Genomic DNA, 13918 nt, shown 5'->3' with positions numbered 1-13918 from the left:
AGATAAAATTAAGCATTTGTAGCTAAGTTTCTAACTGATTTTTTTTCTATCTCTGCCAACTGAATTAGTGAGCCACCATGGCAGCATTAAATATTTATTTTGGCTTGGTTGGTGACAAAATGAAGCCAATTTATCATATTATTTTTTTACTTATTGACAGTGCAGGATTTGATCATTGATTTACAATTCAAAAATATGTTTATTGATGCTGAACAAAACCTGTCTTTTTTTTTGCATTATTGTTATAAAATTTTTATTCAAAAACCGTTGTCCTTGTGCAACGACATATATATGTATTGTTTTACGTAATATGATATATTCTAGCTTTTCAAAATTTGCAAACATACCGAATTCTACATAAATATTTGTATCTTTCCAGATGCTTTGCAAATACCCTTCAAATTTTTTTCTATAGTGTGTCAAATCAATAAATTTGTTTCTGTTTCTTTTTAAAGATTTTCATTGTTTTTTAACTGTTTAGAATCTTACTCTTTATCAATCCTGATAAAATCGTTAATTAAGGTCAAATAATTTTTTTTACTCAACTTAATGCCTATTGGAAATTTTAAATTAGTAAAAGTAGACAACTAAACAATGAAGTGAACCTAATACAGTAGAGAACCGATTTTCCGGAACGATCGGGACTATCGCTATTCCGGATAACTGATTTTTCCGGTTTTCTGAATTGCTACAAAAAGCCTTTTTTTTTAGTGTTAAACCCATCTAAAAAAAATTAAAATTTTGGAAATAATCTTAAAAATAAGAAAAAACGATGAGGTAATACACTAATGACTATTTCTGAAATAATGGTTAGGTAAACATCTTTCAAAAAAGAAAGAAAAATCCTAAAATCTTATGAGGGAAAAAAAAAATTTTTAAAAATTGCGGGAAAATGTATCGAATTTCGTTCCGGTTTTTTGGTTTTTTGATTTCCAGATAACTGGTTCTGTACTGTATATAGTAATCAATTGGAAAAAAATATATTTTTATTTTTTTTAAGAAATAGAGACTTTTTTTTATTCAAATTAACTTTGAAACAGTTTAGAAATAAAAAGTTTATGAACAAAATATAGATAAAGGAAAGAGAAAAACAAATACCTGCTCTGATTTAATTATTTTCGAATTACAAATCTGAATTTATTACACATTTGTTGATTATGTCATGCACTCCTTTGGCAATCAAAAACGTGCTTTATCATGCACTGTTTTAATAAAAAAATTTACAAATGATATCAATACCATTTTTAGAACAAACAGTCTAATAGTGTTTTTTTTTTTTTTTTTTAAACCTACGATTATAGCAGAATTTTAGTGCAAAGCTTATTGAAAAATGAAATCATCTTATAGGCTGCGGCCACTCAGCAAGAAATAACTATTACTTAAAAAAATTTATGGTTTGTTTTATGTAGTTTAAAATTTTGATAACTATTACAGTTAAAAAATTGTTATGAAAAATGATTTTGGAAATTTTATCATAAGAATATATTATATAAGATTTGAGGATATTTTATTAAGCACTTTACCTGATACCTTATATGTGGTGATATTTACTGATAAAGTGCTGGTCATTTGTTTCAGGGAAAATATATTAGTTGGGTCCCCCTTTTCTTTGAAAGTACTCTGACATACAAGAGCTACATTTTGATAACTCTATTTTCTGTGCTTGAGGATTCACAGTTTTCTAAGTCCTGATAAAAATTATGAAATCTATATATTTTTCTATTTGAATATAAAATTTTATCTTTTTTTATTGTGAAATAATTTTGCTAATTAATGAGCGCATTTTTATTTGTTTAATTTTTTATATCAAAATGATCTTAGTTTGACCCTCTGGCGGTTTTACAAATGGGCAAAATTGGGAAGAATGTTTCTCCCCTATCTATTAACATGTAAAAACCGGCTATGCTTTGCGAAGAAGACTGCAGGTTAAAATGTAACTTTTTACATGCAGAACCGTCAGTTGGTTAATGATATTTTAACACACATGCAAGTATTAACTTATTTCTGTTTTGTTGGTAAATATTTAATATTTATATGTGAGCAATATTGATGTGCGGTAATTTCTCTGTGAAAAGAGAATTACAATATCTAATGAAAGAAACAGATTTTATTCAAACAACAAATAATTATTTATTTTAGATGTGTCCCAAATGTGTGAAATGCAAAAGTTGTGGTACTACCTCACCTGCGTCAAGTGGAGGTCCTTTATGGAATTTTGACCTGCTGTTGTGTCAGTCCTGCGCAAAATTAACTGATAAAGGTATAGACTGCTTTTAAATCGCGAAAGCTTGTTTTTAAATAGTTATTTTATGCCAGCACACGCATTACTTTGCCAATCTTAAACCCACCTCTACTACAGCCTCTGTGGCCTTTTCATCTAATGGAGCACACACAAGAACTTATGTAGCATGTAAACAAAATTTTGACCTCTCACTCCCTGCTCTGTTGTGTATAAGCGTGAAACCGCTATTTATTATATTTCAAAACGAAAAACAATAATGAAATTATTGTATAGTTCTGTTTCAATTTTCAAGGTTATGAAATAAATTCTGTTTTCCGAGATGTGTTTAATTTATTTCCTCTAAACACCACATTGTCTTTAAGATTATTTCTAAGCTTATACATAGTTTAAATTTTGTTAACATGCTACTCGATATTTTTTTTTTATTTTTTATTCCACTATGCAGTAGAATTGTGATTATTTTTCTTACATTTGGCACATTTAAATAATACGCATTTGACTTTTAAGTCTGAATGTGGCATTACTTTTTTTCAGACTCTAGGTCTTCTGTTTCTATTTGCCATTCTCCTCTTTAATTTTAGTGTTTAGAAATTTCGCTATTTAAAATTTCCTAAAACTAACATTTCTTTTAAAGAAGCAAATTATAGTTTTACTGCATCAGTAGCATGTTAAATTTCTTTACTTATTTATTCTTACTTATTTTTTTCTTATTTATACTTACATGCCTATACACATAAAATTTGCCTGCAGTTTTTAATTTCTACTTTTTGTGACTTTTAAATATGTTTTTATATTTTGCACATTAAAAATGAAAAATAATCAGTTCACTTTATCTCTTTTTAAGAATTTTCTTTGAACAGGGTTCCCATGGAGTCAGAGAATTTGTTTTTGATGAATAAAAATCAGGCATTGTATTTTTTTTCCCTTTACATCAAGGTTGAAAAATAACCAATTTATATATTAAAAAAAATAGGCACTGAGTCTCTCAATAAATAAGCGTATTATTTATTATTCTTAGTAAAATTTCCTCTGCAACATGGTTAAATTTTTTTTTTGGATTTATTAAAACCAAATTATTTATTTGTGCAAAATACTTTTCAATAATATTAGACCAGTAATAATTATTTTTAAAATTCAGCTATCTATGTGAATAAAATTTGGTTCTTATTATAAAATCTTCTGTTTAAACCTTTGCTTAATAAATTTTTTTAGTTGGTTGAAAAAATACAGTCAAACCTCAATCCATAGTTCCCGCGTCATTCCTATTCTCGTGTAGATTGTCTTGTTTTAACAGTGATGTCACAAATATCATTCTTATATTGTTAATAATACCTATTCACATTGTCAGGGTTCCTACACGGTCAGGAAAACCTGCAAAAATCAGGCTATTCTAAAATTAAGCTAAAAAGTCAGGATTATTCTTACATATTCATAAAGTCAGGATTTTTCTTACTTATTCATAAAGTTAGGAAAATAAAAAAAAACTATAGTTCATTCAAAGACTGACAGGCAAAAATAAAGTTTCAAGGAAAAATTCTGTAATTCAAAATATGTAATTTCCTCATAATAACATACCCTTTTCCCTGGTAGAACCTGTCCTGTTAGCAATTTTCCTCCTGTTTATCCAATGATAAGGAATTTTTGATAGGGTTGCTAGGTTTATTGCTCTTTGTGTGAATAACTGGTTTACAGACAATAGTAGCAGAAAAATCAAAAAAGGAATTTTTACTGTTTTGTGATGCTGCCAAAAAAAAAAGAAGAAGAAGAGCAAAAGAGTTTCTTAGAGTTTAATCCACAGCAAAAGATATTAGATAATTTTTTTTGAAATATTTGCACGGAGAAAAAAAATGTGAAAATTTGTGGGAGATTATAAAAAATTTTCTTATCCTCTCTCATGGTAACGCAACAGTTGAAGGCGGGTTTTCAATCAATAAAAGCTTATTGGTTGAAAACCTCAATGAAGACTCTATTATTTCACAAAGGCGTGTGTATGATTATGTTTCGTTTATAAATCGACTAAAAAACATTTACATTAATGAAAAAATGCTAGATGCTGTAAAAGGATCTAGAACAAGAAAAATGGAGACATGCATTAGAAGCCAAAAAAAAAAAGAAAACGAAAGAATAAAAAAGCTGAAATTTCTAGAAAACTAATAAAAGAAAAGATAGATGATTTGAAATTTAGAAAATCTAAATTGGTGAAAACTGCTGCTACAGAACTGGATGTTCTTGATTCAAAAATTTTCAAACAACAAAATATGTTGAGAAATATTAAATAACATAGGAGCCCCTGAGTTTCTCCTGAAGCTTACAGTATTACAGAAATAAATTTAAAAATACTGAAAAAAAGGGACATTTTTGATTTTATTTTTCTCACAAGTTGCATAATTTTTTTATCTGAATTTTTATTTGTATATAATTAACTTTTTTTGACTTTTTCCCCTTTTTTATTTCAATATTATCTTTTAAAAGAAAAGTCAGTTTTAAGTGAAATTGTGATTTTTAAAAATTAATACAGTGCACTCCTGATTATCCGGGTTAATCACCGGGACAGGGAGCACGGAGAATCCGAAAACTCTTTTAATTAGAGAAAAAATCAATATCAGTACAAAAAATATGAAAATTACTGACATTTGCATGCTGTATAACATCAAACTAGGAATTTTCATTTTTAAAAATTGTGTAATGCGTCTTCGTCATATGTTTTACGAACCTCCCATATCAAATCCTCCCGTATAATCTAATAAAATTTCCACAGAGCAGCAGAAACAGAAATTGTATTTCCCTCATTTACTACATCTTCTGCATCAGTTACTATCATCACTATTTGATTTAACAACATAACGATGTCTTCATCTGTCAAATACTGGAAGTCAGGCTCACATGCATAACTTTGAAACCAGTCTTCAAAATTTTCTTCGTCAAGAATTTCGAAACCTCAGATTTCTTTTGCTTGTTCGAGAATACTGTTATCTTATTTTTCTTGAACATCTGAAGAAGATTGCTCATCAAGCGATATTATCTTTCTCCAAGATTGTGATAAAGTAGACGATTTTACCTTTGACCATGCTGCTGATATTCGATATACTTCAATCCACTGACGAATATTGCTTCCAAAAATTTGGTAGTGTTATAACTTCATGAATAAATTTTTTTTTTTAATCTTTAAAATGTTTCTTTATATTTTTTGTGTGACTCCGGAATGAGCACGGATAATCCGCAAACGAGATAATCCGCTCACGGATAATCAAGAGTGTACTGTATTTTAATGTAACAAATGTTCTAGTATGTTTTAAGAGTAAATATTATCTAAGGATACTGATACATATCTCGCAAGTTTGATTAACCCTTTATATCCTGACGACACTCATGCATTTGGTTCTTCTTAATATTAAATAAAATAATATTTCCATAATCCAGCAGATTTTCTTGATCTTTTTATTTAAATAGTTTTTGTATCTAACTGCAAAAACACACTAAAAATTTAATCTAATCATGATAATTAAAAATATGTTTCACAAGTTTTCTGAAAATATAATTTGGGATATAAAGTGCTATTACGCAATTCCACTTTAATATATAAGTGTTTATCCTATTCAATCTATGATACTTATGACTAAGTAGCATATTATTACTAATTGAAACTGCAATGTTAAAAGTTTTGTTGGAGTGGGAAACGGCGGGTCAGGAATTTTATTGTAAAAGGTCAGGAAAAACCTGCAAAAGTCAGGATATTGTTTTCTCAAAATAGTGTAGGAACCCTGATTGTTTTTGAACTTTGTTTGCTAAGAAATTCATCGATTGCTTAGAAATTCTACCTACGTTTAAAAAAGAATAAAAGTTATTTCATTTTGTTAAGAAAAACAGTAATTTTTTACAGTTCGGGTAAAACATTATTATCATGTTTGATGTTTATGTACCAATTAACTAAAATATTGAAATGTGTGGTGGCGTTGATTCAAGAATGAGTTGGTCAAATGTAAAGATAAATTTTGAAATTTTTGCTCATTCCGAAATTGAGTGAGTGATTTTTGGCTGCAATAATCCTTCTATGTGATACATGAGGGGGGGGGGAATAAGCTTTTCTTTCCTCGCTGTAGTGAAATACGGGATTTCATTTTTTTTTTTTTTTATCCGATGCCCGCCTGATTAACACTCGTCATTCAGATAGCAGTAGGGCAAATTTGTTAGGCACCATATTAGGTTGCTCCCCCAATAAGGACATATGGTATAAAGAATGAAAGAACATCCACGCCTTGTCTGCGATTCGAACCCAGGACCTTTCTTTTGTGAGGTTAGGTCCCTGACCACTCACTACACACTCCGGTCGACAGGGTAGGTTAAAAATCTTAAAGAAGTGAAGGGTAGTGAAAGATTCTCATCTTACATACATTTTTTAAACAAGTCACAAGTATAAAAAATACATATATAAATTGTAAGGGTAAAAGAGTTTTGCTTATTTTGATTGTTAAAAAGGGTCCAGAAAAGATACCCTTACTCTAAACGGATATCCCAGTATAAAACTTTTTACTGTATCTGCTGCAGAGCTTTTCTTCCAATGAACTGCTACAGTATGCTGAAGCAATTTGGTAAACATATTAATTAAAATTAATGTAGATGCTTTTAAGGAAAAGAAAAACTAAATTCACAGTAAATAAATAATTCATATCTAAGTTTAACTAAAATTTTAGTTAATCTGCAGGCAGAGTGTAAAAATGTTCAAGATTATACTTTCATGCTTAAAAGTTCGTTAGACTGGTGAAAATTAGATCCCAAGAAGTGATCAAAAGTTCTCCTTCCTTTAACATTATATTTTTTGGTTTAATTGTATTACAAAATCAATTGCCCATATATCAGCAAAAGATTCATCATTTATAACATTTTAAATAAATATAATTGTATGCGAAATATTATAAATTTTAAAGAAAATTATGTTTCATTCTTCATAAATTTATTAAAGGAATTTCATTAATTTAATCCAAAATGTGAACCGCTTAGGTTAAATAATTACTGAGCGAAAAGGAAACGTATGAAAAGTAATATTTCTCATTAACTCATCCATCAATTTCGTTAAAATTTCAGATTTTATCTTAAAAAATTACATTGCACACAAGTTTCATATACCTTACAATTTTAAAAGTTTTCAGCATTAAATTGAATTAGATATTAATAAATAACTATTGTAAGTTGTTTTTGCCTGAAGTTATATTTGACGAAACAAGTTTAATAAAAATATGAAATTTTTTTTTATTTATTTGCAGTTAATTTCAGAGAGACCACATAAAAATTAATTAATTGTGGAAGCTTTAATGGCCATTTAAGGAAGCTTGGTAAAAAATCAATTTTTTTTTTACAAATAAAAAGCTTTTGAGTTTTAATTATTTCCCTATGTAATAATAAACATAAATAGAAAGCATAAAACAATTTATTGTAGCTTTTAATTGTGTTAGATTTTTTAAATGATTGATTCAAACTGCCTAAGACCCAAGGCTGTTAAAAATCTTCATTTCAAGAAATCATTCCTCACTTGCTTCTAAATTAAATAAATTTTATCAGTCGTTGTTTAGTTCTATTTTCTTTTATTATTCCCTTTTTTTATTCACTGTGCTTAAGTGTGAAGATTAATTTTTTTTTTAAAATGTCCCCTCAAATTTTGTTAAAATTTTAAAATTGAATAAAATAAATTTTCTTAGATTTTTTTAAAACTTTCTTTCAGGATAAAAGAAATTTTAAAAAAAACTAATCTTCTCTTTGTCAAGACTAATATGTTTTTGTATAAAAGGGAGTTTAAAAAAGCAAAACCTCATCTTTATCTTTCCTCAAAATTAATTATTGCTGAATCAGTATTGGAGCGAAACATTTTTATCAAATTCAACCTGTTTGCAGATTTCTTTTTGCTTCGTTTATTGTTCACCTCATTTCATCATTAAGTCCAGTAACAGGCCTTTCAGTTTGACCCTCCAGCTATGACAGCAGCTGTCTCACGCATGGGCTACTTATGAAGAGCAATTTTTTTTTAAATAAAACAGTCTAATTGTGCCCTTGCAGAACTCCAAAATATGCCTGATATAAAGTTTTTTTAGCCATTCATTCCTCCTCCTTAAAAATAGTCTAAAATGTATGCATTGCACAATTGTCCACCATGAAGCCTGCATGAGGGGACAAGTGCAACGTTTTTACAAAAATAGTTAAATGGTTGCATTCATCTCTTTAAAAGCATGGACGTTGTGGGTGTCCATTGAAGAAATGCTTATGGAGAACTCTAGATGATCTCCATAGAAAAAGAAGGAAAAAACCTATAATTTAAGAATAAGAGAACTATCTTTACTGTTGAGCGAGTCCTTAAAGAAACAATCCTCCCTGTTCAGTTTCATTAAATTTCATTCTTTATTTGAAACGTTAATATAAAAGGAAAACATTTATAAGCTTTTGATCTTCAACAATTATTAAAGATTCTTCTTATGGTGTCTGGCTTGCTTTTCTACAAATTCCAATTCCGAACCTAGATCATGCTTTCATAATTAAATAGCTTAAAGCAATATTGCATTATCACAAAGAAACTTAGCTTTAACAAAAAGACTGGGCATCAGCAAAATTTATAAGCATTCTATAGTATTCAGCTGATCAAAAGCCAACCTTTTAAAATACTTGGTTTTAATGAAAAATAAAATATAAGATACTTATTCTAGTTGGTGTTGAGTACTATTAAATAATTATTACACAAAATAGAATTGTTATCTTATGGTGAGTTTAGATTTAAAAAAGAAAAATAAACTAAAGCTATGAGCAATTCAATAAACACTATAAAATTTATCTTTGAAAGCACATTTTATCCTAAAAATTCTGTTCTTTCCTATTGTACTCAAGTTAGAATAATAGGTTTACATTTCTTTTTCAATAGATACAATGCATATTTCCAAGAAACATAGTTATTATTTATTTAAATTTATCTTCATCTTAGTCCACTTAAGCTGGCTGAGGTAACAATAACACAAATGTAATATTTAACATTTTTCGATAACACTACAATAAGCAGTCCTGATAATTTAAATGACAATTTTGTTATTCTATTAAGACCTCAGAAGTTCTAGTATGCCATCAAGATTAAGAATATTTCACAATGACTAATAGCTTTTAATCTAATGATTGTAGTTTTCTTGCTAATTTGAAATATACAGGGCTGATTGTGCTCCGGAAAAAAAATCGGATTTTTCACTAATAGTTATCCGGAAGTTTCCGGAGATCGAAGGTCCAGACGTTTCAAAAAATCATTGATCACAGAAGTTTCCGGAAATAAAATTCTTAAAATTTTCAAAGGTGGAACTGAAAAACACAGTTTATTTTGTTTGTAAGGGAGAGCCAGATACACATTTTATCAGTAAATAGTTATTATAATAACCTCAAGAAAGAAAGACATATTTGTAAATTTTAATTACTTCTCCAGGTCATCATAGGTTTGTGTGAATGGTACAGTTATGTGTAAAGTTTTAAATATATTTTAGGTAAACTAAGAAATATTGAGAAAAAGGGGAGAAAAAACTTTTTTTCAATTTAAACTGTTTTTAACTCAAGAAATTTTACGGAATTTTGACTTGGGCTCACAATCACCCCTGAATATATTAATGGTTTAAGTGTTATATTAATTAGTACTAATTCAAGATTTGTTTTCACAATTTGAGTCAGTGGCTTATGCATTCTTGGCCAATTCTTAGTTTCAAAAATCACAGAACTAGTTAATTATCAGTTAGATTGAATCATATTTCTAACTTTCTATTCTGTTTCTGATGTTGCAAAGTGATCTGGACAGGAAATATTTCGTGTGAAATTTCACCGTGATTTGTTGCTCAATTATTACACTCATCATTTTTCCATCAAAACAAAAATAAGAGCTCTTATATAAACAAAGGCCACAGCCAGACGAACTTATTTATGTATATAGAAGGAGCATGTTTTAAAGAGAAGCTTCACACTACGTAATTAGCACATAGTTCTGTTACAGGAATATCAGTTTCCTTGTTTAATAGCCACCCTTGTAAGTGTACTATTAAAAGTAAAAATTCCAATGGAAAAGTTATAGAAGTAAAATTTATCTTTAAAGGGGAAAAACGATAATTCCCTTGCTAATAGATTTCGCATAACTGAATTATATATGCTCAAAGATTTTGACATTTACAAAAAATATAGCTCCATAACTAATGCATAACGTTTTGATATCAGAATATGCTTTAGCACTTAAAGAAACATCTAAAATTTCAGCTCTGCGTACTAAAAAGTAATCAGGGTGGCCACCCACCTTGAATTAACAGGGAATTCTTTTTATCAGAAAAACCTGGAAAAGTCAAGGAATTTTAGATAAAAACATGGAAAAATCGGGGAATTTTTTTCGTAATTTAAATTATTTTACCCTCATTTGTGTGCAATTTTTTTGATGAAAATTCATCGCCAAACATTTGAAATAACAACTTAACAATACTTTGCTTGTATTAAAATTTGTTCCATTGTAACCCTGTTAAACTAGAATGCCACATAAAACTCTCTCATCGTTGCTAAATGAATGGAAAAACATTTTACCTCTTTGGAGACTATTGGACTAAATAGTTTAGGAAAGGCAAAGATTGTGGTGGGGATGGAAGGGGTTAAGATATTTGCTTCTGTTAAAAAAAAGTATGGATTTTTTTTCCTTCTAGCTCGTGGCAGGGTTCGTGCTTTTTTTTTTTTAATCAGATTTTTTGATTTAAATCAGATTTTTTTTATTATTCAAATACATTTTTTAAGAACTTTAATTTATGATTAAAAAAACTTTTCATTAATTTTTCATTATAATTCATAGCTTTGAATGCATAGCAACCATTTTGAAACAAATGCATGATTGAAATTTAAAGACTAGATGAAATAGAGAATTTAAAGAATACTTCAGGGGTCTGTCTAGGTTTTTCTAATAGGTACTTATTTTGTGAAAGTTTAGACATAATTTGTGAAAATTATATTTAAAAATAAACACTAAAATATCAATTTATCGTTTCTTACGAGACACAAAAATAAAGTTTTAGGAAAAAGTATCTTGCGAAGCTACCGTTTTTTCTAAAGTTGAATTTGTGAAGGTGCTACTAAGCAGTAATAAATTTGGCTTGGACAGACCCCTGTTCTTTAACTATTACAACTAAGTTTCAATTAGCAAATCATAATTTTAATTTAAAATTGTGATTTTTTTTTCCTCTTGATTTTCATTATGACAAAATAAATGTAACAGATTGTGTTTATAAATGTAGTCATTCATCAAAAAATAAATAAATATTTAATCTATATATTTTTATATTAAAATATTCATTTTTAATCCTATATCAAAATTGACAAGTTAAGCTAAAAAAAAATTTTTTTAAATCTATGTACTCATTGGAATTTTTTTTTCAGAAAATTTCTTTATAGAAAATCTGATAATGTCAAAGATACTGTAAACATGTTATGAGTAAAAAATACCAGTTAATAACTCTACTGCTTCAAATAGACTTTGAAAGGGATGAATGACATTATATCAGAAAAAAAATATCTGAATTCATCAGTCTTTTTTTTCCTTCTATTTTTGGCATATTAGGGTAATTTCTTTTTAATATAACCTCAAGCTTTAGAAATATACATTTTCCACCAATAAAATATAATGTAGATTTTAATTAACATTATTTGCTTTTTTTTTTTTTGAAAAAAATTCAAGTTTATTAATTATTTTCTACAGCTATGCAAGTCTATATTAAGACATTTAATGTGTACTTTCAATCTCAAGAATCAAGAGATTTTTAAAAATGTAATTTCAAATGTGCTGGAATTTAACACACATCAAGAAAGAAAGTAATTTCGTTAACTAAAATTAATTAATGCAGCAATTTATTTAAAATAAATTTTAAATCTATGAAAAGAAAATAATAAAAGTATCAATAATTTAGAACACTGTTTTTTAACTTTTAATATCAATATATATATTAAAAAAATCGGTTAATTTAAATCAACAAACCCTGGTTAGTGGGCTGCATCCATTTATCATATTCAAGTTTGTTCCGATGTTTTGGGGTAATTTTTTTCTTTTGACAAATTTTTTTAGTATTTTTAACTTAATAAAATTCTCCTAAAATTAGTTGGTTGTAACCCTAATAAAGCTGGCAAAAACTAAGAAATGTATGGGAAACATGTTAAATGAATGTATAAGCATGGGATATAAAATTTTTTTATTCATGTGTATTCATTAAGAAGGAGAACGAAGCCTTGTTTTTTTGTTCTTCACCGTATAGGTACAGGTTTCTAAACAATTAACTAATCGAAGCTAAAAAAAAACCAAGTTTTTAGAATGGAATTCTTTAAATATTTTAATTTCAAATTGGAAAAGAAAAATTATAAATTTTATCTAGTTTTTTACTATAGAATATACAACTACAGATTTGACAATTTTGCATTTGCGACATTCATTTTTGAATACTGAATATCTCTTAAAATAATACTGCTAATTCAAAACAAACAACATTATTTAAATATTTGACAATAGATATTGGTTTAAAGAAAATATGATCAAGGAATTTTATGAAGTGCACTGTTTGGACAATGCACTGTATAAAATGTCTCTATATTCAGGGCTGATTGTGCTCCGGAAAAAATCCGGATTTTTTGCTAACAGTGATCCGGAAGTTTCCGGAGATCGAAGGTCCAGACGTTTCAAGAAATCTTTGCTCACAGAAGTTTCCGGAAATCAAATTTTCAAACGTGGAACTTAAAAACCCAGTTTATTTAATTTGTTTGTAAGGGAGGGCCAGAGAGATACTTTATAAGCTTATATACAGTAGGGAACCGATTATCCTGAACTATCGGGACCATCGCTATTCCGGATAACTGATTTTTCCGGTTTTCTGAATCGCTACAAAAAGCCGTTTTTTTTATTGTTAAACCCAACTAAAAAAAACATTATTTGGAAATAATCTTTAAAAAACAAAGTAATATACTAATGATTAGTTCCAAAATGATGGTAAGGTATCTTTCAAAAAAGAAAAAAAAATCCTAAAATCTTATGAGGAAAAAAAAATTTTTTTCTTAAAAAATGGCGGGAAAATTTACCGAATTTCGTTCCGGTTTTTTGGTTTTCCGGTTTACTGATTTCCGGATAACGGTTTCTGTACTGTACATGATTAATATTCATTTTTTATCAGTAAATAGTTGTTATAATCATAAACTCAAGAAAGAAAGACATATTTGTAAATTTTAATTACCTCTCCAGGTCATCATAGGTATGTGTACGAGGGTTGCTATTTATATTTCTGGCCTAATAATGAAAAAAACAAATATGTAGGATCGGAATTGGTTTTATTGTTTTGCAAAATATTCTCCATGATGATCAATACACTTTTGCATACGTTTGAACCAATTTAAAAGCACTTTTTCCAGTCCGATTGAGGTAACTCCAAAACATGCGTTTTGAATGCATCAACCGCTTCTTCGGAGGTCGAAAATCGTTGTTCACGTAATTTATTTTTGATGTGTGGGAATAAGAAGAAGTCATTGGGTGCCAAATCAGGTCTGTACGGCGGATGACCCATCAGTTCGATCTTTCGCTCCGTCAGAAATTCCTTTGTTTGAGTCGATGTGTGAGAGCTCGCATTGTCATGATGAAGAATTATTCGCCTGTTCTTCTGCTTTTTT

At 28.4% G+C, this 13918-nt stretch overlaps 1 protein-coding gene across 3 annotated transcripts in view; it reads left to right on the top strand.

Moving 5' to 3' along the window:
- The window catches only part of LOC107448725 (histone-lysine N-methyltransferase 2B), an 87126-nt gene that overhangs the window by 40422 nt on the left and 32786 nt on the right, over window positions 1–13918 (top strand). For all 3 annotated transcript variants that reach the window (XM_043045008.2, XM_071181575.1, XM_043045014.2), the window contains one exon: window positions 2140–2260. In XM_043045008.2, the coding sequence (XP_042900942.1) occupies window positions 2140–2260 (121 nt within the window). The remainder of the gene's footprint in view (window positions 1–2139; window positions 2261–13918) is intronic.

Source organism: Parasteatoda tepidariorum, chromosome 1, assembly GCF_043381705.1.
Source record: "Parasteatoda tepidariorum isolate YZ-2023 chromosome 1, CAS_Ptep_4.0, whole genome shotgun sequence".
NCBI lineage: Eukaryota > Metazoa > Arthropoda > Arachnida > Araneae > Theridiidae > Parasteatoda > Parasteatoda tepidariorum.
The sequence above is the reverse complement of the archived record's forward strand: the minus strand, read 5'-3'. Positions and strand labels throughout refer to the sequence as shown.